Raw genomic sequence first — 25,304 nt, forward strand, 5'->3', positions numbered from 1 at the left:
AGGACCAAGACACAAGTCTACAAGCCTGTAGCCAGGGATAATCCCAGTGGACTAATAAGGCAAGGGATTCTACAGTTAAGACACTGAAGGCTCTTAAAGGTTCTCTCAGGCTTCCTAAGACGGCAGCGTTGTTACAATTTCTCTCTGGGAAATCCACTAATTTTACATGGTCACTTTTAACTGAAATGAAGTGTTAACTTCTCTCCGAATAAGCTAGAGAAAAACTAGAGATGTGCACAAACTAAAACTTCTTTTATTAGTTTTAATTTTTAACAGCCGGCTCTCACACTATTAAAAAGTTCTCCCTGAGAATCTGCACCACAATCGAAAGCACTTGAAGGTATCCCGTATTGTCCTTAAGGGAATCAATAGAATCCATTTAGAGTGGTTCATTGGTAGATCTGATAAGAATATCATGAACCTGAAAGAATGAATTGAATACATTTGAAACCAGTACATAGAGCAAGGAGAGACCAGGCCTCTTACATGTAAATATCCTTGGTGGCAGATCATCAAGAATAGATAAGAGAACCTTGATTATAATCATAAATCAATACGGTGACACATGTTTCTGGGAACTCTCCCAAGCATGAAAAGCATGTTATTGATATGTCACTAACATCTGTAATCTCTGACTTAATTTTAAAGAAAATAAGACGGTGTCCTCCACTCCTTAATGAAAATACTAGCAGGAGGATTTAAGGATTTAAACGTTTTTGAGTAAGTGTTTACCTGAACCCTGGCTGGAGCACTCAGGGCATAGATCAGAGCGTCTGCCACATCAGATGCTTGTAAAGGCTAAAACAAGAAAGAGAGAGAGACAGCCCGGGTTATGAAACAATAAAATGACAGCCTGGGCTGGCACAGACAAGTTTGTCAATGATGTTTACCGAGGCCCCATCCTAATTGTGGAGTACAGACCCACTTTACCGGGTTAAACTTGAAGCAGTGGATTGCCTAGCAGCTCATTTCCCAAGGCTAGTTGAGTTGTATTTCATGATGATACTAGAGTCTAATGGCAAGATTTCTTAACAGCATGGTACCATCTCATAAATCCTCCCTCCTATTGTCCAACATTATTTTTTTTATACTTATTGATACTTACTGTTATACTCTTGAACAGACTTTCTATTTTCTTTTGGTCACCATCAAAAAGCACCTCAAAGAATGCAGTTTCCACAAATCCAGGGCTGATGGACTGCATGAAGAAAAGGAAAACATTAGCCTGGAAGTTGCATATTTTTCAGACAACAGCGTTCCGCACAAGTTGGTCGTATTTCAATTTGCAGCTTGATTTCCCAAATAATTGATCACTTCAAATTTTTCCACACTCAGCAGACAAGTAAAATTGACTAACATGCTTGCAGTGAAGTGGTAAACTTTCATGTATTAGTCGACTTATACATCTATCTTTATACTATTGTGCAACACACTAACTTTGGAAATCAAAGATGGATTTTTCAGCATAAGATGTCTACGTACCGTGACCCTAATGTTAGTTTTCATTGCCCGTAACTCCTGTCGCAGACCCTCTGTTAATGCTGTCACCGCATATTTGGTTGCCGAATAGAAATGTGCATCAGCCACAGGCGTTACTTGGTGTCCACACATACTGAAGATAACAAAGATGGCCAAGCTGCATTAAAGGGGTACCCCGTTCATAATTAGTGGTGGTCCAGGAAAATAGAAATGCAGCTAGACACAATGCCGTAGTGCAGTTGTTAATCATACAAATTTTCTGAAACTTGGTATTCATTGCATTTGTATATCCATCTACGCAACGACAATGCTGTAGTTCGGACGTATTCACGCAATTGAAGCGGTTCTATATAAGGTTAAAAAATACCTGTTTATATGTATAATATGTCCATCATTGACATTCCGAGCCTTCATGGACTTGATAGCCTCTCTTGTGACAACTGATAGTCCAAGAACATTCAACTGCAAAGAAGTCATGACTTTAATCTACCCCGGTACTTAACGAAACCAAAACCAGAGTCTTAGCAGGTTTAATTTCATCTTCGCGGTAATAAACGAAAAAAGTATGAACAAATGCAAAATGTCTTGACTTTTTCGGTCAAACGTTCACATGTTTAGAAATCACATTTTTGTTTTATTTAAATTATTCTTATTTAATTTCACTGTTTATCTAATGGGATATTTGATAGTTTTCTGATTTTGAAGCCAAGTTTCTTGGTTTTTAAGATTAGAAAATGGTTCACTAAGGCAGTTTGAAAATGTGCAATGGTCGTGTACAATACAATTTGTGATGTTTACAAACCAAACAACTTTAGGTTTTACCTACTTCTAACATTGCCCTCCACTTCTCTTCATTCCCTTCAGCTAGTGGAGCACTGAAAGCAACTCCTGCATTGTTGACACATACATCCACGCCTCCAAAGTCATCCGTCTGTCGAATTTTCTTAAACATTGCAGCGATTTGCTCGGTATCCCTTAGATCACATTGAATTGGTAGTACAGACCCCTTCTCATCTTTTAATTCTTCAGCAATTGCCTGAAATGAACAGAAAGAATAATTTGTCTTCTTAAAGGAGGACTATAGGCAGGAGCAGAGGGGCTAATTTGGCCATCTTTAGGTGACTAATATACACAGTAAGGGCCCTAGGTCACGTCAGATTCAGCACTAAATATATTCCTCGTACAAACATGAATCATTTCGACGTACTATGAGATGTAAGAGACCCCTATTGGCGACTTTGTGTAACATTATCTTGCCTGCCTAGGTGCTGCCTATATTGTCCCTTTAATGCTCATTTCAAATTATTTTACAGTACCACAATGACCAAGATGGAAACCAAATGCTAAGAAAAGATGAAGAAGGTAACTATCCAGTTAAATGTGACAAGCAAATAAACGGATTCCATTCTTGTCCTGGCGATTTGATTTTACATTAAATGTTACAAAATGAGCCTTTACACCAGACTGCCTACCTCTATTCCTTCAATAGTCCTAGCACAGCCAACTACCTTCATTCCTCTCTTCACCAATGTTCTCGTCATCTCTGCACCAATACCGCTTGATGCTCCAGTAACCAAGGCAATGCGCCCCACCCATCTTTCCATGGTGCCTCGAAATCAAATACAGCTGAGCTCTACCACAAAAATGTGATTATCCCTAAAATGAACAAATCTCTAGCAATAAGCAATTGCAATGGGGGGGGGGGGGGGGGGGGGGTGTTATTACTGAAGCAGTTAGTCTTACCATGGAGGTATTATTATTCCTTTTTCTTTTGCATTCACAGACAATAGGGCCAATCACTGCTGTTTTGCGACAGCCTGTAGACTGACTGTGTACTGTACTAGCTCTGTGTACTTTACACACTACACTTTAAAAGTACCCCTATTTCAGTATTTGGCCTAAAACAACGGTTTATGCGTAAAACTGTATTTGAATCACATAGTCAACTAAACAAAATAACAAAACTTATCAAAATCCTGACCTGTCAATATATTTCGTTGAGATAACAGAAAATGACGATTATAAAACGTCTGTATCTCTGTCCTACAAATGAAAAAGATGCACCTGTGACCCAAGTAGCTGAGCACGAAATTTATTTCCAGACAAAAGTCCTTTTTCATAAATTTGAGTAATGTGAAGATATCATTTTCTATTTATTACTAAATTCTTAAATATTTGCCGTGCATTCTGATTAGAATGTTGTTATTTGCGACTACTAATAATAATTAATATCGCCAAAACTAGCGATTGATTTCTGTAGTTTTACCCTTTGTTAAGCTGTTACAGTGAGGAGCCTGCACACCAGATCACGGAAGGACACAAAGGAAAAGACGCCAGACCAGCCCCCAGGTGAAACCCCAAGCGTAACGGAGATCCCACAGCCCCTTCTAACTGCCGACACCCAACTTCCCTTAGTAACAACTGGGCCTCACCTGGTGACAGATATGCAGAGAGGAATATCCCATCCATCCCATCCTGACTCAACTACTGACATCCAGTTTCCCTCAGCAACAACTGGGCTACACCTAGTGACAGAGACTCAAAGAGGAGCGACCCGTCCAAGTCCATACTTAGAAAGTCAGGATAAAGCCATAAACCAACCAATAATATGTAAAGAGCAATCTCTAGTGAACTCACACAACTGTCCTTCTGACATATATAGCCAGTACATTGGGGGATGAGTCCCCCAAACCCCCTCCCCCGTTCTCTGAAAGTGACAGGTTTTAGCCAGAACATTGGGGGGGAAGCCCCCCCCCCCATTGGACTCTAGAAATTGAATTCCTTGGAGACGCTGAACAATAAGGCCCCATAAAGAAAAAGTCCCCTCCCCGGTAGCTGTCTCATATCTGCGGACAGAAGCAGCTCTTTGTGGTGAAATAATAATTGAATTTTCCATCTGCTAGCCTAGATATTTGTGTATGTTTCTTCACCAGTTAGTTAATAACGAATTTTTGGAGCTTATAATTATATTCTTAATTGTTTTAACGCGTTTTTTTGGATTCGTTTGGCGCCAAAATCAAGAATGGCAAATTTACGATCTTGACACTAGAGGCGCTGATGTCGTTCCGGAACGGTAGATGCTAAATCGGATAGCCAGGCGGTAGGGGAACTCCTGCACCCTGACCACGTGACCTACATCAGGAATTCCTCTATTACTTCGCAGCTCCACGGTGAAGTAAATAAATACTGAATAAAGGCTTAGTCACTTTTTCACTTCGTCTGCAATGAAATGTCACAACTGTCTCCGCCAACGTTGTTGTCCTGTATGTTCTAGCAGACGATTTTTAGATACACTTCAAGACAGTGGCGCCGGTGTGAATAAATCTACTTGCGTGATTGGTCAATGGCTCATGACGTCATGAAATAATTGCGTCAACAACGGGAATCATGGTAACTGTGGTTGCGGTGCGTCGTGAAAGCAGGATCGGCAAGCGCGGCCCGTATGGAATGCAACAAACTGTACCGGAACCGGAACTGTCATGGGTCTGCACAAATTTTTTCAGATTCGATGGACATGATGGATTTATGAATTTTGTTTACACTTTATACATACACGTAACCATTACACTCACTACGTTGTGTGAGTTACTACCAAGGTCAGAGAGCGGGGAGAAAGACACCTGCATAGAATCGGATCTTTGCACCGCTAAACCCATAAGTACCCATGGTGGCATAACCCGCAGAACTAAGGAGCCCACGCAAAATGGCAAGGTTAGTCTGGAACAGACTTTCGCCAGTAGCTGACAGCCAGCAGGATCTAGGAACCTCAAGTTCGTTACTTTCAATGTAGAGGGGGCCGTCGCCAATCATGCCTTTGTGAACAGCCAGCTGGGTGACTCTGATATTATATGCCTTCAGGAGCATTGGCTGCACGCTTTTGAAAAGTCAAAGCTGGACTCACTATTCCCACAATGGAACCATCACTGTGTTGCCTACGATGAGATGTCTCAAGACTGCCTGAATCTGTATCACACTGCAGGGAGAGGAGGGGTAGTAACTCTGTGGGCGCCATGGCTCAACCCCTTCATGAAGAAGACAAAAGACGACGGCAATGAGAGAATACTACTTACCCTATGCGATCTACCCTCACGACCCCTTTGTATCATTAACTGCTACCTGTCATCAGGAACCAGCGCGGTTGCAACTCAAACCTTCATGGAGGATACTGACATATTGTACGAGCTGGTGTTAAAATACAGAGGAGAGTATGAAGTAGTCCTTGCTAGGGATCTCAATGAGGACCATTTTAACCGGAAGGGGCTGAAGGAGAGACGATTTCTGGAGTTGATACACGATCTGAAGCTTACCGACATAGGTGCAGAATCAACCGCCTCATCATATATAAATCCACACCTCGGACACAGGTCCAGAATAGATCACATCTGTATTGGTGAAAGGGCTAGCTCTTCTTCGGGCTGGTCCACCCCATCCCTAATCATGGATCAGGCTGCGACAAATTCATCCAAGCACTTACCGCTGAAGAGTGACACACAGATCCCATGTCTCAACCCACCAAAGAAGTCACAGAAGGAGCCTGTTGCGAAAAAGCTCTTCCGATTTGACGAAGCTGATCCTGATGAGTTTGAAAAAATCCTGTCAAACGAGTTGCAGTCTTCTCCCATCCATGACATGGATCCCCACGATGCTATCCTAACACTTCAGAATGCCCTAAACACAGCCACCATAGCAGCCGTACCATACAGGTCCATCAAGTCCAGACATAGTGGAGGTCGCCCAAAGAATTGGTCTGATGAACTGGCAGAAGCAGTCAGAGAATCTAAAAATCGACTATTCTCGTGGAAACAGCTTGGAAAGCCCACCGGTGACCACCCGGCATGGATTGGTAAGAAAGCGGCAACAAAGAAGGTACGCCAGATCCAGAGGAGGGAGGACGCAAGCGATCGTAAGCAGCTGCTGGGAGAAATATCGTCAGCTTTGACCACTGACCAGGCTCTTTTCCACAGAATCATTGCTAAACAGAGAAAAGAGAAGACAGCAACAACCGCAATCAGCATAGAAGGTGAAATCATAACTGATGACAACGCTATCAGAAGTGAGTGGGCAAACTGCTATGAAAGGCTAGCAACCCCAAAGGTAGAGGAACCAGATATGGACCGCCTGCTGTTTAACATGCGTAAAGTGGCAGGAAGCATTGATGACGGTACTGAAATTGACATCACAATGATAAAGAAAGCGATTGACGGGATGAGTAAGAAGAAAGCGGCCGATAGAGAAGGATTCCGCGCAGAACATTTAAAATTACTCTCCTGCTCCCAACTTGCCATGGAAAAGCTCACTGCCATTTTCAACTCCATCATGAAGGCGAAAAAGGCCCCGAAGATAATGAAGACGGCGTACAAGATCCCAATTCCAAAGAAAGGAAAGGACTCCTTATTGCTAGATAACTACCGCGGGATCACAATAACGTCAATCTTTGGTAAACTACTGGAGCTGATTTGCCTCATGTGCACTGAGAAAGACCTCACAGATGGGCAGAGCGGACTTCAGTATGGCTTTTCAGCCGGAAGATCACCATCAATGGCCTCTCTTCTTGTGACTGAAGCCATCGCCGAAACCAAGGAAAAGAAACAGGACCTGCTGATCTGCTCACTTGATGCTCGCAAAGCCTTTGATGTTGTGTCCCACTCTCGCCTCAAACTCAAGATGTTTGGTACACCAATGAAGAAATCTCTGTGGTGTCTTATTGACGATCTGTATGACTCCAGTACAGAGGTTGTGAGATGGTGCGGTGAAGACAGCAGGGAATATGCAGTCCGACAAGGAGTGAAGCAAGGTGCAGTCATGTCTCCGACACTTTACAAGTTGTATGCCAACGATTTGGCATCATCCCTCACTAAAGCAGGGCTGGGACTGCATATAGGCCCTACATACATCGGATCCCCTGGCTGCGCCGATGACCTACTCCTTCTCACATCAAGTCCCATGGAACTTCAAGCAATGATGTCAGTCAGCAACGACCACTCAAACACCAATCTTTATGAACTACATCCAGTGAAATCAGTAGTATGTCCACACCACCAGTCGCAAGCAAGCTCAAGTAAAGCTCAGGAATGGCACCTGGGGGGCAAACCAGCTACTATAGCGGGGGATTTTGTACATCTTGGGCTAAACTGGCAAAAGGGAAAGACGTCCCCTGATATTTCACCGAGGATTACCCTGGCAAGACGGACAGCATATGCCCTGATGGGTGTGGGTTTTCACAGCTATAATGGTCTAGACCCTTCCGCATCAATGAAAATCTATAACACCTTCGTCATCCCAAGACTTCTGCATGGTCTGGACGCCACCATCTTGTCGGCAGCTCAAGTGTCCCAACTCGATCTCTTTCACCGAAAGGCACTAAGACTAATCCAGAGTCTACCGGAAAGCACAGCTAAGTCGGCCATCTACCTGCTGCTTGGAACAATACCAATCGAGGCAACAATTCACGCACGTCAACTCTCCCTGTTTGGAGCCATCACAAGACTCGACAGAAATAATCCCCTATGGCAAGTCGCGCAAAGACAACTGTCTCTTAAATCAGATACCTCGAAGAGCTGGTTTAACAAGATATGTAAAACAGCCGAAAAGTATGGCATCAACATCCACCAGGCACTTCAACACCCCTGGAAGAAATGCCACTGGAAGGATAACACCATCATGTTGATTAAGGACTCGTGGACCAACGCCTTAGTTTCTGAAGCTCAAGCCAGAAAGACCCTCCAATGGATGATCCTCGACCAGGTATAGATAGGTCGCCCCCACCCTCTGTGGCAAGCTTGTAAAGGAAAGCAGTATCTAGTTGCAGAGGCAACTACAAGAGCGAGACTCCTGGTTGGTAGATTTGGCCTACGACATGATAGAGTACGCTTCAACAAGCAAGAGGTTGATCCCCAATGCCCATTATGTCGCTCGGAAGAGGAAGATGCCCCACACTTTCTAGTCACATGCCCATCTCTTGAGAAGGATCGAGGGAATCTGATCTCGGCACTATGCAGTCTATACCAAGGAGACGGACTACCCCCTCCTCAGACGAAGACAGAGTTGTGCTATGCGATTTTGAACGGCTGGGGATACAGGATGGATGTACTGACCTATTACACTACACACACACTGAATGGCAACACCAAAAATATTAACACAAGCTCAATTCGAAATACTCCTATAATTTCATTAAAATCAAACACTGACAGGGCCAACTCGCTATGCAACTTAATATGCCACAGACTATATATCGCCAGAGACTGTAAATACAACGACCTTTTATAAGGGTTTCTCGATTCTAGCGGGAGGAATTCACGAACGAACGAACGAACGAGCTGAAAGGGTGGATGTCTTCCTGTAATGTTACAACTTTTTATCCTGGATGTTTTGGTCAGTGGACCACCTGCATTCAATGAACTATATCTCACAGTCACATGTTTTTTGAAAATGTCATTTAAAGATATTGTCTTTTCAAAGAATATCTCTCCAAACATTGTACAGTATTTGTCATGTGACAAGTTGTTTTTGTTATAAAATAAGAATAAGATATACATGTAGGCCTAGATTGCTTTGTTGTACATCAGTATTTCCTTTGGGCTTCCAACATCCATGAGGAATCCCCGACACAAGAAGTTGGATTATCTGTACCACATCTAGAGCTGCATCTTGGTCTAGTACTGGTAGTTCATTTTTCTCCATGATCCAAACACTGTACCTAGACATATTCCTTGTGATCTGGGGCAAGTCATTTCAAATCTTGTGTCTTTTAGAAGAAGTGTTTCTTCAATGAAAACCAATGTTTGGATTATGATTAAATTCCTCACAGGACCAAGACACAAGTCTACAAGCCTGTAGCCAGGGATGATCCCAGTGGACTAATAAAGCAAGGGATTCTACAGTTGGGACACTGAAGGCTCTTTAAAGGTGCTCTCAGGCTTCCTAAGACGGCAGCGTTGTCACAATTTCTCTCTGGGAAATCCACTAATTTTACATGGTCACTTTTAACAGAAGTGAAGCGATAACTTCTCTTAGAATAAGCTAGAAAAAAACTAGAGATGTGCACAAACTAAATCTTCTTTTATTAGTCAAAGCATTCAATAGAAAGGGATTAATTCCTCCACCTTATCTTTGAATACTTGTACAGTACATACATTTACATTTTCAATGATTTATACAATGTGGAGTTGAAGAAAAAATAAATACTGGTACCAATGGTTCCCTCCTCAACTCATAATTTCAGATAGAATGTATTCCTTTGATGCTGTTTACAGGATAAATAGTAGTAATAGTAGATCACAATAGCACCATTTTATGCACTATATATGTAGTAAAAGAAACTAGAACTATGATAACTAGCCTTGGGAAATGAGCTGCTAGGCAATCCACCGCTACAAGTTAAACCCAGTAAAGTGGGTCTGTACTCCACAATTAGGATGGGGCCTCGGTAAATGGAAACAATTTCTAGTTACAGCATCCTTTGTCATTTGGCACCGGTTGTGGACCTCCAACAGATGGTGATGAAAGCATTATTACATGTATTTTTTACTAGCTGGCTCTCACACGATTAAAAAGTTCTCCTTGAGAATCTGCACCACAAGTGAAAGCACATGAAGGTATTCCGAATTGTTCTTAAGGGAATCAATAGACTCAATTTAGAGTGGTTGATCGGTAGGTCTGATAAGAATATCATGAACCTGAAAGAATGAATTGAATACATTTGAAACCAGTACATACATGTAGAGCAAGGGTGGACCAGGCCTCTTACAAGTAAATATCCTTGGTGGCAGATCATCAAGAATAGATAAGAGAACCATATTCATCATATCAAGCATATATAGCTTAATTTATGCATGATTATAATCATAAATCAATACGGTGACAAATGTTTCTGGGAACTCTCCCAAGCATGAAAAACATGTTATTGATATGTCACTAACATCCGTAATCGCTGACTTAATTTTTAAGATTATTAGATGGTGTCCTCCACTCTGTAATGAAAATACTAGCAGGAAGATTTAAGGATTTAAACGTTTTTGAGTAAGTGTTTACCTGAACCCTGGCTGGAGCACTCAGGGCATAGAGCAGAGCATCTGCCACATCGGATGGTTGTAAAGGCTAAAACAAGAAAGAGAGAGAGACAGTTCGGGTTATGAAACAAGTAAAATCACAGCCTGGGCTTGTCAATGATGTTTACCGAGGCCCCATCCTAATTGTGGTGTACAAACCCACTTTACCGGGTTTAACTTTTAGCGGTGGATTGCCTTGCAGCTAATTTCCCAAGGGTTGTATTTCATGATGATACTTGAGTCTAATGGCAAGATTTCTTAACAGCATCGTACCATCTTATAAATCCTCCCTCCTATTGTCCAACATTATTTTTTATACTTATTGATACTTACTGTTACCCTCTTGTACAGACTTTCTATTTTCTTTTGGTCACCATCAAAAAGCACCTCAAAGAATGCAGTTTCCACAAGTCCAGGGCTGATGGACTGTACAAAGGAAAAAGGACAACATTAGCCTGGAAGTTGCATATTTTTCAGACAACAGCGTTCCGCACAAGTTGGTCGTATTTCAATTTGCAGCTTGATTTCCCAAATAATTGATCAAAATTTTTGATTCAAATTTTTCCACACACAGCAGGCAAGTAAAATTGACTAACATGCTTGCAGTGAAGTGGTAAACTTTCATGTATTAGTCGACTTATACATCTATCTTTATACTATTGTGCAACACACTAACTTCGGAAATCAAAGATGGATTTTTCGTCATAAGATGTCTAATTACCGTGACCCTAATGTTAGATTTCATTGCCCGTAACTCCTGTCGCAGACCCTCTGTCAATGCTGTCACAGCATATTTGGTTGCCGAATAGAAATGTGTGTCAGCCATAGGCGTTACTCGGTGTCCACTCATACTGAAGATAACAAAGAGGAAGAAATAATGGCCAAGCTGCATTAAAGGGGTACCCCGTTCATAATTAGTGGTGGTCCAGGAAAATAGAAATGCAGTTATACACAATGCCGTAGTACAGTTGTTGATCATACGAATTTTCTGAAACTTGGTATTTATGGCTTTTGTATATCCGTCTACACAACGACAATGCTGTAATATGTAGTTCGGACGCAATTGAAGCGGTTCTATATAATGTTAAAAATTACCTATTCATATGTATAATATGTCCATCATCGACATTCCGAGCCTTCATGGACTTGATAGCCTCTCTTGTGACAACTGATAGTCCAAGAACATTCAACTGCAAAGAAATCATGACTTTAATCTACCTAACGAAACCGGAGTCTTTCTCATAAGGAGTCAGGCAACTCGGGAACGTATGGTTTCAACATCAAAGCCACCGCCCGTTCCAAAAGACACAGCTCAGTTTGTAGCTGAATTAAAAAGGGCTCCATCATGGCTTGCGCTAATTGCCCGAGAGAGCTGTGTGATCAAAGTAAACTTGCCGTACCTTGTCTCTTTATTTGAAATCTCTGACGAAACTAACTTCAAGTATTTTGCACTTTTTTATCCACTCATTGCAGAAATTTATGAACACCAGCATACTATCAGAAACCAATAATAGTTCAGAGCCAACATTCTTTTAACACCTCATGCTTCAGATTAAATTGCTGTCTTCCATTCAGATTACTGAACGGCGTATGAGGTAGGCTGTACACCATGTAATTTGAAGTCAATTTTCAGACCAGTTAACTATGGCAGAAGGCAGTTAGAAAATGTTCAATGGTCGTGTACAATCCAATCTGTGATGTTTACAAACCCAACAACTTTATGTTTTACCTACTTCTAACATTGCCCTCCACTTCTCTTCATCCCCCTCAGCTAGTGGAGCAGGGTAAGCAACTCCTGCATTGTTGACACATACATCCACGCCTCCAAAGTCATCAGTCTGTCGAATTTTCTTGAACATTGCAGCGATTTGCTCGGTATCCCTCAGGTCACATTGAATTGGTAGTACAGACCCCTTCTCGTCTTTTAACTCTTCAGCAATTGCCTGAAATGAACAGAAAGAATAATTTGTCTTCTTAAAGGGGGACTATAGGCAGGAGCAGAGGGGCTAATTTGGCCATCTTTAGGTGAATAATATACACAGTAAGGTCCCTAGGTCATTGTCAGATTCAGCACTAAGTAATTCCTCGTACAAGCGTGAATCATTTCGACGTACTATGAGATGTGAGAGACCCCTACTGGCGACTTTGTGTAACTTTATCTTGACTGCCTAGGTGCTGCCTATATAGTCCCTTTAATGCTCATTTCAAATTATTTTACTGACTCTGATCTGTCCTCAAGAACCAGGTGGGTGAGTATGACAGAATCTGGAACCAGTACAACACGTCAGACTTTATATGCACATACTCAAGCCCTGCTGATATGATGACATGAAGCTCAGGGACACCAAGGCTTTGTTCTGGTGTAGTACCACAATGACCAAGATAGAGACAAAATTCTAAGAAAAGATGAAGAAGGTATTATCAAGTTAAATGTGACAAGCAAATAACTGATTCCATTCTAGTCATGGCGATTTGATTTTACATTTAATGTTACAAAATGAGCCTTTACACCAGACTGCCTACCTCTATTCCTTCAATAGTCCTATCACAGCCAACTACCTTCATTCCTCTCTTCACCAAGGTTCTCGTCATCTCTGCACCAATACCGCTTGATGCTCCAGTAACCAAGGCAACGCGTCCCACCCATCTTTCCATGGTGCCTCGAAATCAAATACAGCAAAGCTCAACCACAAAATGATTATCCCTGAAATGAACAAACCTCTAGCAATAAGCAATTGCAATGGGGGGGGGGGTGTTATTACTGAAGCAGTTAGTCTTGTGACGGGGCCATATTATGGCTGTCGAGGCGCCCCATAGTAGGCAGGTGGAACACCTCTGTCTCTCTCTCCAGCATCTACCGTGTAGTGAGACCTGTACGCTAGTTCGCCCGTGGAATAAAGCCTATTCTCTTAGTTCATATCTTGGAGTTGAGTAAGTGCATGCCCATGGCCCCACCATAAGTATTCGTACTTTACAGTGGCGCCCATAACGTGGGGCTGCACCGAACTTTCGGCGAGAAATTGCTATTTTTCAGATGCCCGAATCCGACGGCGTGCATTGCTTTGTTCGTACGGGGCGCTCTGCGCATGTGCATTAATGTCTACCTGCACATGCGGCCCGTTTTGCCGAATGACTTAGGGTTTATCAAGTTTTGGGCTCGGTATAAAAGCTTAGCTAAGGAGTTTTCCTAGTTATGCTACGAAATCGGCCCGGTAATTTGAGTTGGCTGAGCAGTGAGTGTGTCACGAACCGGTCAGTTCACTAGATCCATGGGAAGCCAACTCTGCATTTATTTATATGTGATATTCTATTCCTAGTGGTACAAAATGGGGTGTTTTATTGCAGCTGTTTGTGTAGGGTTTACCACCCAATCAGTATGCGGCCCAAGTACCTGAAGCGGGAAGCAGATTCTGCAGATACTGGTAGTGACAGTAAATACTGAAGCTAACAGTACCACTCTGTTAATTCATGAATACCATTATTTGCTACTAACTGCGATTAGCAAGGGTTTACCTGTAATCGTAGTTCCATGTCCACATTCTATATTATTGTATGAAGAGAAAAATATTAGACATTAAGCTGTTTTGTTCTTTGATCTTTTCATAAGTTAAAATGGCAGCGGCACACCCCAAATTAAAGGAGTTCAGTGGTGAACCATCAGAGGATTTTACCCTGTGGTTCAAACGTTTTGAGCTTTTTGTGCCCGCTGCAGCAGATGACGCGGCGGCGGCCGTGCCGAGGCGGCATGCGGTGCTTCCCCTTTATTTGACTGGGCGAGCTTTTATGACGCACGATAGCCTCCCAGCCGCCACCAAGGTTGATTATGCACTGGCCAAACAGGCATTGAGGGAACGCCTTGACCCCCAAGATCATGCACTCTTGCGACGACAAGAGTTCATGACGATGAGCCGTGCCGAGAATGAGATGATTTCGGCATGAACTGCGCGTCCTTAGGAAGGCTTCGTCAGCATTCGCGGATTTTCCTGAGGAGCACCGCAACACCATGGCCAAGGAACAGTTCATGAGGGGAGTAGGCAACGCGGAATTACAGCTGCATCTATTAACTCACAACCCCGAGACAATCCGTACTGCTGTTCAGTTGGCTGAGCAGTATTTACAGGTACGGAAGATAACCATCCCTTCCCAGGAACCATCTGTGGCTGTGCGCCGTGTACGTGACCACCAGGAAGAAGGGGTACCCTCTCCTGGGGCCACATCCGAATGTGGGGATGAGCTCAGCATGCTGCGAGATGACGTGAGGAAACTTACGGCACAAATGGAGCAGATGATGAAGATGCAGGCAGGTGGCCGGGGCCGAGGGCGTGGCCGCAGGGGTCACCGTGGTCAACGCCAGGCCGGCTATGAGAATCGGGGTCAACGTCCTACCAACTCTCTGGATAATGGGGGACATGGTCAAGGCCAGTGGGAAGAGCGACAGAGGACAGGGTCCCATGATCGGCGTGCACAGCGCCAGCCCATCTCACTGACTGGAGAAACTGGGTCCCAGCAGAGGAGTTACCCTGCCGATGAACAACCGGGCCAGTTTTACAGCAGGTTTGATGGCAATTGCTATAATTGTGGGAAGTATGGGCACAAGAGTGCCGACTGCTGGGGTCCCCGGCAGTCGGGAAACTAGCATGTGCTGCTGATGAGGGTCGGTCAGCAGCCCGGCATAAGAAAAAGACTCAAAGAATTGTTCCAAGGGCCCTCATGGCCATCAGGGATCAGGAAATTCCAGTTTTGTTTGATACTGGGGCTGATATTTCCCTGATGCGTGAGGATGTGTATCAGTTGTACTCAGCAGAGGAGAGAGGGCCGTTGATACCTAGGTCAACCGCCATCGCCTCTATTTCCGGGGACATGTTGCCAGTCTTAGGAGTAGCAACAGTCCCTGTGGTATTGGGTTCCCTGAAGTTGGAACATCCTTTTAGAGTTGTTCAGGGAATTGATAGTCCAGTCATTCTTGGCTGGGATTTCATGCTGGACTATGCTGTGACAGTGAACCCTCAGAGGAAGGAGGTCACCATCCAGGTGAATCTTTCCCCTTATTGGAAAGTGTGAGAGTGCCGAACACAACGACTGCAAGGGCACTGAAGTCTACCCTGATACCGGGCAGAACGGAAGTGATTATTCCGGCCTACTTACCCCATGATAATGGATACCCCAACCTTAGATACGAAGGCATTTTGGAGCCAAACAATCCCCCAGGAATAGTAGTGTCACGAATAGCGGCTACTGCGGAGAATGCGCTGATTCCAGTCCGTATTATGAACCCTGAGCCTGAACTGTTGGAGATAGCCAAAGGGACATGTCTTGGAGAATTCCATTGCCTGGCTGGTTACCAATCCAATACTGTGCGACAGGCATATGAACTCATGGAGGAGTACCAAGTTGATGAGAATGGAGAAGAGCAGGCAGTCGACAGTGAAGGGGTTCCCTCCGTCGATCTGTCAGGCTCCAAATTGAAAAGGGAGAGATGTCACGTTTGAAGTCCCTTTTAAAGAGATACAATAAAGTGTTCAGCAAGACGCCGAATGATAGAGGTTTCACCGACCTAGTGGAGCACCATATTGATACGGGAGATGCTCATCCTATTAAACAAGCACCTCGCCGAGTTCCTTTCCACTTGCGGGACGAGTTGGAGGAAGAGGCAAACGACATGCTGAAGGATGGGGTTGTTGAGCCCTGCTCTGGCCCTTGGTCCTCTCCTGTGGTCCTCGTGAAGAAAAAATCAGGAGCTTTCCGATTTTGTGTAGACTACCGAAAGCTGAATGCTGTGACACGGAAGGATGCTCACCCACTTCCGCGTATTGACGACTCGCTGGCATCCATGTCGGGTGCTGCATTCTTCAGTAACCTTGACCTCACTAGCGGATACTGGCAAGTTCCCGTTAACAGAGATCATCGAGACAAGACGGCCTTCTCCATAGGGACGAATCTTTATCGTTTCAAACGGTTACCTTTTGGCCTTTGTAATGCTCCACCACTATTTCAGAGACTGATGGAGTTAGCTTTTGCTGGGATGAGCTGGAGAGTCATGCTTACCTATCTTGATGACCTGGCTATCTTCACGACCACCTTTGACGAACACCTGGAGGTCCTCGAAGAAGTTTTCCAGCGTCTACAGAAGGCTGGACTGAAGCTCCAACCCAGCAAGTGTCACTTGTGCCGAGACAAGATCATATTCTTGGGACACCATGTGAGCCGTGATGGCATAAGGCCGGACCCAAACAATGTAGAGAAGGTGCAGAACTGGCCGACACCCAAAACTGTTAAGCAGGTCCAGAGTTTTATAGGGCTGGCATCCTACTACCGACGTTTCGTCCAGGACTTCGCTAAGATAGCCAAACCATTAATCCAGCTGACCGAGAAGAATGCTCCTTTCCTCTGGGACGAGGCCTGTCAGGAAAGTTTTGAGGTTCTGAAGTCTAAGCTGATGTCACCGCCAATCTTAGGATTCCCAAGATGGGGTGAACCATTTATTTTGTATACTGATGCGTCGGATTTTGCGATAGGCTGTGTCTTAAGCCAAAAACAAGATGGGGAAGAGCGAGCAATCGCATGTCATAGCAAATCTCTCAGTGGGACTGAGAGAAATTGGTGTACATATGACAAGGAGTTGTGGGCAATTGTCTGGGGTCTCTGACAAACCCACATTTACCTTTACGGTTCACGTTTCAAAATAGTCACAGATCACAAGCCATTGCTGCAGAGAAATAAACTTCGCTGGGATGCAGATGTTACCCAGAAAAGGACCCGATGGATGAATGAGTTGAGCACGTGGGGAGACGTGGAGGTTCAGTATCGTCCGGGAGTAAAAAATGGAAACGCTGATGGTATGAGCCGCCGGCCTCCATCACCAGAGAAAGAGACACTGGACGATATAGTGGGAGCACTCTTTGCCTCACCCCCCCCCCCCCCCCCCCCCGATGATAGTACCGTCAATGGGGATCCTGAGGATGAGAAACGAGAAGATGTGATACTAGAATTAGGGGTTACCAGTTCTGCATCAGAAACCACGACTGCAAAACAGAAACCCAAGACATCAGAATTAGGGATTACCAGTTCTGCAAAAGAAACCACTGCATGCACAGAGGCTTCACGTAAGCCTAGGAAGAGGGGCAAGCGGAAAGAGAAACCATCCCCAATCTTGTGCAAAGATAATGGCGATGGCGTACGAGCAATATCACTTATGCCCTGTAACGACCAGGGCCAACCCTTGGCTCCCATCGCATCACAGCAGGAACGAGACGCTACAATTTCACGGATTCGCCAGAGGGTAACAGATAGGGATAAACCATGCTGGGAAGCCGTCAAGGATGCTGGACGTGATGTGATCACCTATTGGCGTATGTTCGAAGATCTGCAAATTTGTGATGGTACGTTGGTGAGGACATGGATTCCACCCAGGAAGGCAACGCCTGTGTTTCAACAGATTGTCCCGCCAGGACTTCGTCCACAGATTTTGGAAGAAACCCACACAGGAGTTACTTCTGCCCACTTGGGACGGCGGAAGACATTGGGCAAAATGAAGAACCGATTTTATTGGCTAGGAATGACATCAGATGTCGCTGAGTTCTGTAGAACTTGTGCCCAGTGTGTGGCACGCGGGAAGCCCTGCCCACGGATGAAGGCTCCACAACAGCCAAGACAGTGGCTGATATCATATTCAGACGCTATGTATGCGAACATGGCATGCCAGAGGCATTCCATTCAGACCAGGGACGACAGTTTGAAGCTGAAATAGTCCAGGAACTATGCACCATGCTCTGCATCCAGAAATCCAGAACGTCGCCATACCACCCAGAAGGTAACGGTATGATTGAAAGGTTCAACGAAACACTGAAGAATTCAATAGCTAAGGTTACGGTACAGCATGGAACAGATTGGGACCTACACCTTGTACCAGTGCAACTCGCCTACAACTCGAGTGTACATGAGACCACTGGACTGTCCCCTTTCTATCTGAACCATGGGAGAGAACCTCGTTTGCCGGTAGATGTGGTCTATGGCTGCCCGACCAAGGACTACTGGAGCTCAGCTAGCCGCTATTCCAAGGCTGTATTCCAGGAACTTCAAGAAGCCTTTCAGGAGGCGCAAAAGACAGCTACCATCAGTCAGGAGCGGCAGAAAAATGTCTATGACAAATGGGCAAGGAATCACCCATACCAAGTGGGTGACAAGGTATGGCTTCACACAACGGTATCCAAAGACAGGCACCGGAAACTGGCTTTGCCATGGATTGGTCCGTACATCATTGTCAAACGGATGCAGACATCAGCTGGCTTGCCAGGGGTTACTTATCGTATACAAAGTGAGGATGCCTCCAAACGCCAATGGTTAGTGGTTCATCACAATCGGCTGAAGCCATATGCGGCACCAAAGATACCACGGCCACTGACCGATAAGAATCATGAAGATGTAGCAGAGGTAAATCCTCCTACTGTTCAAGCTCCACAGAGAATGTTTTCCCCAATAGGGGCATTTCCAAATGGCCCAGTTGGAGGAGAGTTTGGCGGTGGCATGGGGTTACCTGTCGCCCCTGATCCTGGTCCTCCCACGGAACCAGCGGTTGTAGCAGTAGAAGAGCAAAATGCACCAGAGGAGGGTGAGCCAGGTGTTGACATGGGTTTACCTGCAGACCGGCCACCTCCAATACTAGCAGAAGACATAGACGAAAACCACGATGCTGAGGTAGCTGATGACCTACCCGCGGCCCAGCCACCGGATCAAGCATCTGAAGATGATCCGCGGGAAGATCTTGCAGATAGCAACTCGGACCAGGGCGGAGAGGCTGAGTTTGAACCCCCAGATGAAGACAATTACCACGATGCAGCGGACCAGCTGCCAGTTCTAGATGAGCGTGATGAGGGCGAACCCCCTTCTAATATACCAGCGGCAAACGTACCACCCCCACAGGATGCTGGTCGGCCAGAGGCTGACCAAATGGCACAGGAAGGAGATATGGAAATAGAGGCAGCACCGGATCCCACCACGACCAGGAACGGACGAGGAGTGCGAGCACCGGTATATCTTCATGACTATGTACGGAATGTTTCAACCCTTCGATGGACATACTGACAATATTCAAGAAGGATGTGTAGTCAAAATTTCGGGTTCAGTGCATATTCATGAAGGATTGTGAATCAATGACTTTTTTAATGTGTTGTGACTTGGAACCAGTTCAAGGTGGTGTTTTGCGCTTTCGGACCGAGTCTAAATGAGCCTGTGTGTTTTAATGCGCTAATGGACAATGCTGTGATTGAGCTATTAATGACTTTACACACCTCATTGACCTTGGCGGGTAGTGCAGGTGGCCTACTAGAAGTTTTAGTGTTTTGAGAATTTGGGCAGAAATGGGGAAATTTGTGACAAACTATCAGGTAGACAGGAGGAAATGAGGAAGACATTCATTGATGATTTAGTGGTATGACAATTGACTGAGTTGATACCTATGAGTATTTGTTATTCGTTGGATTTGCTGGACTATGCAGAGTTAAAATAGGTTGCTTAATTACTAGTTATAATTTTGTGCATTTATTGGAATTAGATTTTTAGGAAATAATATGTTGAAAATTAAGGGTACGGTTGGCTAGTGTAAGTACAACATACTGGACTGAGGAGTGTATCCGGTCCATTGGACTAGTCGTTAATACTGCTGATTTAATGCACTATGTGAGGTAGATGAGAGAGGAGTGAGGGAAGTGCTCACCGTAACACAGTCTACATTAGGGCACCTGTATAGCTTACCCCTGCATCCTTCGAGTACAGTACCTTGGGTACTACTTTGTTTAATCCTTCATGTGGGTTCTGAAACCTTAGACATGTGATGGTGTTTTAGTAAATTGCTCTCCCTGCTTGGCCAGCAGGTGATTTTGAGCTGCTCTCTCGTATTGGACGGTGATGGAGCCGAATTTGTATCAATGTGGGACACATCTCTTAAAAAGGGGGACGTATGTGACGGGGCCATATTATGGCTGTCGAGGCGCCCCATAGTAGGCAGGTGGAACACCTCTCTCTCTCTCTCTCCAGCATCTACCGTGTAGTGAGACCTGTACGCTAGTTCGCCCGTAGAATAAAGCCTATTCTCTTAGTTCATATCTTGAAGTTGAGTAAGTGCATGCCCATGACCCCACCATAAGTATTCGTACTTTACAGTCTTACTCATTAACAATTTACGCAAAACAATTATCCACAAATTTCACCATGCCATGCAAATAGTATTGCAAACCAGGGAATGTTTGTGTGCTTTACATTTTTTCTTTTGCATTCACAGATAATAGGCCCATCACTGCTGTTTTGCGACACCCTGTAGACTGACTGTGTACTGTACCAGCTGTGTACTTTACACACACTTTAAAAGTACCTTATTGGCCTAAAACAACGGTTTATGCGTAAAACTGTATTTGAATCACGTAGTCAACTAAACAAAATAACAAAACTTATCAAAATCCTGACCTGTCAATATATTTCGTTGAGCTAACAGAAAATGACGATTATAAAACGTCTCTGTATCTCTGTCCTACAAATGAAAAAAAAAGATGCACATCTGACCCAAAGTAGCTGAGCACGAAAATTATTTCCAGACAAAAGTCCTTTTTCATAAATTTGAGTAATGTGAAGATATCATTTTCTATTTGTTACTAAATTCTTAAATATTTGCCGTGCATTCTGATTAGAATGTTGTTATTTGCGACTACTAATAATAATTAATATCGCCAAAACTTGCGATTGATTTCTGTAGTTTTACCCTTTGTTAAGCTGAAAGGGTGGATGTCGTCCTTGATATTGTATTTTCAAAGAATATCTCTCCAAACATTGTACAGTATTTGTCATGTGACAAGTTGTTTTTGTTATGAAATAAATATTTGAATAAGATATACTACATGTAGATTGCTTTGTTGTACATCAGTATTTCCTTTGGGCTTCCAACATCCATGAGGAATCCCCGACACAAGAAGTTGGATTATCTGTACCACATCTAGAGCTGCATCTTGGTCTAGTAATGTGGTATCGTAACAGTAGCAATCATCAATGAAAGAAGCAAGTCTTGTAAACTATAACAATGTTCTTAATTACTCATCATCCCGTCTCCAGACTCCGGAGAGTCCAGTTACATCATTCATAACTAGGTGGAAGCATCTGCTGTAGCAGACGACAGTAATACTTCAAGACACGACATATTCCCCCTTCTGTTTATAGGAAGTGCTGTACTGTCTGAATATTGCAAATTATTATAAGTGAAATTAGTATGCAAAAGTCTTATCTAAAACACACAATCTTAAAGGTATAACTGAATGGCGCCAACATGTGGGTTTAGAAGGTCTAAGTATGCATTAAGACAACAATTGATCAAAAAAAAATCGATTTCAAGCAATATGGTTCGTTTTCTTTCAACTTTTATTCCCAGACCACGCCCATCCAATAAAAACGAAAATCTTCGGGAATCTTCGGGAAATCTTCGGCGATGACGACAACAAAGGAAGGCGGAGCGATCTCTCATGTGAATAGTTTCTTGCGATATCATACGAAATATCAATTGATATGGTGAATAGATGTGTTTTGTACGGCTGTAGCGCCACGGTCGATGCATCGAGTGCTCTTTCGACGCATTCATTCCCGAAAAATACCAGCAATTCGACGTCAGTGGGTGAAGTTTGTACAAACAACGAGAGCGGACTTCGTGGATCCGAAACCGACCAACACTTCGGCCGTATGTGCTCAAAACACTTCACTGACGATTGTTTTGAAGTACCATTATCGTTTGCCCAGAACGAAAGTGGTTTTCAGAAGAAGTAAGCACATTTTGATTCTGTAGCCCTAATAAATTCCTAGACGCAGCTATCGAAATATTATTGTGTTGAATACTCAGGTTATGTGGGCATGTAGGCTACATGGTTATATACATAACTCATAAGCCAGGCCTGACATTGACATACATGGTATTCATGTAGGCCTCTTCACTATAAATGTATCAAGCTACAGCCAGCCAGTGAGTCGGCTGTAGCCATGTAGGTTGTGCATATGCATAGGGCCTTGCATGCAGGCAGGCATGGTCTAGTAGTCTTGTGTGATGTGTCATATGACTTCGTTCAATGGTCATGACATTTCCACTTGGCACTCAACTATATGTTCTTGTTAGACAGTTTGCAAAGCAAACCATGCTCAACCGCATTGTATTGATAATACACCATGACTTTTTAAGGTGCCGAAGATTGAAGAAAGATGCAGTGCCTACCATACCTCCTAAGAACCTTCCCATGAAGCGTGTATCATCAGTGATGGAGTTCGACTCGAACTCGATCTCTGATGATACAGGTTCATCAGACCCATTCTCGAACTTCGAGAATGGGTCTGATGAACCTAGGCCTAGCACAAGCAGTGGTGCTGTTGGTGGAAGATCAGCTTACAAGAAAAGAGAGAGGAAGAGGGATCAAGTCTGTGAGGAAGCTTAGTCCAGATGGGCAGACATCTACACTGGAGGGGTACCATGCCACAGTCATACATTTTGCACCAAAAATGTATCACTTTGGATACTTAGGCATGAAGAGCAGGCAAGTCTCACTCACAAAAGTCTTCATGTTTGTCGAGCTTTCAAATTATTGTACCCATCAATGTAGTTTTTTAAAGCCTACATAAGCATAAGCATATGCCAAACTGACCGCTCACATTCACATGTTAATATGTTTCTACTTGTAGGCTACAGTTAGCTGGACTCCACTTTAATGAGAACAGTGGCAGGGACCAAGCCAAACTCAAGAATGGGGAAGAACAATTCAACATTTCATTCCCCAAATTCAAGAAGGGAGGCTTTTCAGTGAAACGTGTTCTGACCAAGTGCACATTCAGTAAGTCTGTATTATTTTGTTCTCAAAAAATAGGCCAGGTGAAGGAATCTATGATGTTCACCTGCGGATGAGTACCATTTCCAAAGTCAAACTACAGGGTGGTCCATGAAAACTGTCCATAGCCAGTCTTTTAAGTGAATTGGGAAACGCTTCAAAACATCCTGTAATTAGAATGTGCTGGCAGTTTTCAAATGAACACATGTAATTTGAAATATTGACCAGCCCCTTTTCCTAGGTCACCGCTGACTAATTGCTGTTCATCACCACAACAACTGTCTTTTTTCAGACTATGTGACTGAACTTCAGAAAGAGGTGTGCAGAATCATCCGAGCTGGAGAAATCTGTCAGAATGAAGAACCCCCACCCCCACTTTCCAGTGCCTTCGAACATCCGGATAAGCAGGAAGCCATCAACAAATACCGGAGTGGAAAACGCTACGTGGAGCATGTGGGGAAATAACTTGTGTTGGACTTCTAGATTCCAGTGTAAACTGTATGTGGTGGGAGCCAATTTGGTTTGACGATCATCAAGTTGAAGCTATCACAAATTGCATCCCGGCCTTGGGCCTAGTCATCATTGATTTTGTACGGGTCCTGTTTAACAAACATAACATCACCAGTATTGGCATTTTATATGAGCAATGTATTTAAAATTTGAAAATTTAAAATTTTGTACAGATGAACAAATACATGCAACTGAACACAATATTTCTTGTTCGTCAATGTCATTGTACTTATAGTCAGTGTCTAGTTAGAGTCCCCGTGATGAAAACCTCTGAATTCAGCATCCTCCTTGAGTCCAGGGGGGGGGCATGAACTGTGCCCTTATCCGACTCGCTGCACATGATGGCAAAACCACACGGACGTCCCGCCCCAGAAACCCCCAACCACCTCGCTAACTGTCTGTAGCTTATGTGCCGCATCCTCTTCTCATACGGCCGATCATATGCTGCCTGACCACACTGCTGTCTATATTGAAGCCAAGGCCACCTGCAGGACATGATGGTCCAGGCAAACTGACATGAATCCTGGGTGTTGGATGATACATGTCGTCCCCTCGGCCTCTATGCTCTGCCATCTTGTCTTGGACCCTTTGGATCTCGTGGCAGCACGTACATTCATCCTCTTTTTGCTGGATCTGACAGTTGTCGCAGTGGCACCTGAAATGATAGCAATATAGGCCTGTATTTATCATATCAGTGACAGTGACATTGTAGTCATGAGATTAATAAGCAGTGTCATGGTAGTAGTACTTGGTCGACTTTATTCACGAAGTAAGTCCACGCAACGTTAATAAGAGTACACAAATCTTTTGTGAGTTAGGATTGAACAAAAGGACACCCGCAAACGGACAATAGCTCATGCACTGCGTAAAGTCATGAGGCCTTTGTGAATATGGTATACGGTACCGGTAGGCTATAGATAGTTGGCGATGGTACTGGTAGGTAGGTAGGCTCTTCATTAATAGTGTTCAGAGGGTGACAGTGCTTGAAAATAATGGCCTCCGTCTCCAACATGCTGGGCACGGGTGTCTAGATAAAACAATAAAACTGTAATATTCCATACCAGTCAAGATTATCTCGCCTCGTTGGCCGCTGTTCGCTACTCTACCGCAGGATCAATTCGCCAGAGGACGCCGAAAAGCTCCAAGAAGATCTAGACAAACTCATAAGCTGGGCCAACAAATGGCAGATGAGTTTTAATCCAACAAAATGCAACATCTTAAGAATATCTAGGAAAAAGAAAGTAACGAAGAACAGCTACACCATGCTAGGCCACACACTAGAGCTAATTGACAGGGGAAATACCTGGGCGTACAGCTTGATAGTGACCTCAGCTGGGGCCCCCACATCGCCCAAGTTACGCAAAAGGCAACAAGATCTATCAACTTCCTCCAGAGAAACATAGGGAAATGCTCCAGAACAACT

General features: G+C 44.0%; 5 protein-coding genes across 6 annotated transcripts; 3 read left to right on the top strand and 2 right to left on the bottom strand.

Moving 5' to 3' along the window:
* Positions 1-233: 233 nt before the first annotated feature.
* Positions 234-4,634, bottom strand: LOC135482572 (dehydrogenase/reductase SDR family member 11-like). 2 transcript variants are annotated; one of them, XM_064762722.1, is made up of 8 exons: positions 4,616-4,634; positions 2,952-3,135; positions 2,306-2,515; positions 1,847-1,941; positions 1,483-1,612; positions 1,106-1,198; positions 733-798; positions 234-421 (listed from the first exon to the last, which is right to left on the bottom strand). In XM_064762722.1, exons 2-8 carry the CDS (start codon positions 3,081-3,083, stop codon positions 380-382), a joined length of 768 nt encoding a protein of 255 aa, XP_064618792.1. In that variant the 5' UTR covers positions 3,084-3,135; positions 4,616-4,634; the 3' UTR covers positions 234-379. The 2 variants fall into 2 exon arrangements, with proteins under 2 accessions (XP_064618792.1, XP_064618791.1); XM_064762721.1 differs by lacking the exon at positions 4,616-4,634 and adding an exon at positions 3,461-3,548.
* A 787-nt stretch (positions 4,635-5,421) lies between these two features.
* On the top strand, positions 5,422-8,229 carry LOC135499433 (uncharacterized). The gene has a single exon (XM_064790181.1). The coding sequence runs from the start codon at positions 5,422-5,424 to the stop codon at positions 8,227-8,229; it is 2,808 nt and encodes a 935-aa protein (XP_064646251.1).
* Positions 8,230-9,615: 1,386 nt separating this feature from the next.
* LOC135482577 (dehydrogenase/reductase SDR family member 11-like) lies at positions 9,616-21,038 on the bottom strand. Its single transcript, XM_064762729.1, has 8 exons — positions 20,988-21,038; positions 13,053-13,233; positions 12,263-12,472; positions 11,625-11,719; positions 11,251-11,380; positions 10,863-10,955; positions 10,513-10,578; positions 9,616-10,157 (listed from the first exon to the last, which is right to left on the bottom strand). Exons 2-8 carry the CDS (start codon positions 13,182-13,184, stop codon positions 10,116-10,118), a joined length of 768 nt encoding a protein of 255 aa, XP_064618799.1. The 5' UTR covers positions 13,185-13,233; positions 20,988-21,038; the 3' UTR covers positions 9,616-10,115.
* LOC135499461 (uncharacterized) lies at positions 18,294-19,610 on the top strand. Its single transcript, XM_064790208.1, has one exon. It carries the CDS (start codon positions 18,294-18,296, stop codon positions 19,608-19,610), a length of 1,317 nt encoding a protein of 438 aa, XP_064646278.1.
* Positions 21,039-22,013: 975 nt separating the features above from the next.
* Positions 22,014-24,082, top strand: LOC135483648 (uncharacterized). The gene is made up of 4 exons (XM_064764636.1): positions 22,014-22,324; positions 22,735-23,083; positions 23,229-23,377; positions 23,664-24,082. The coding sequence occupies exons 2-4, from the start codon at positions 22,839-22,841 to the stop codon at positions 23,834-23,836; spliced, it is 567 nt and encodes a 188-aa protein (XP_064620706.1). The 5' UTR covers positions 22,014-22,324; positions 22,735-22,838; the 3' UTR covers positions 23,837-24,082.
* Positions 24,083-25,304: the final 1,222 nt, after the last annotated feature.

The sequence above is a fragment of the Lineus longissimus genome, chromosome 2 (genome assembly GCF_910592395.1).
Source record: "Lineus longissimus chromosome 2, tnLinLong1.2, whole genome shotgun sequence".
NCBI classification, from domain to species: domain Eukaryota; kingdom Metazoa; phylum Nemertea; class Pilidiophora; order Heteronemertea; family Lineidae; genus Lineus; species Lineus longissimus.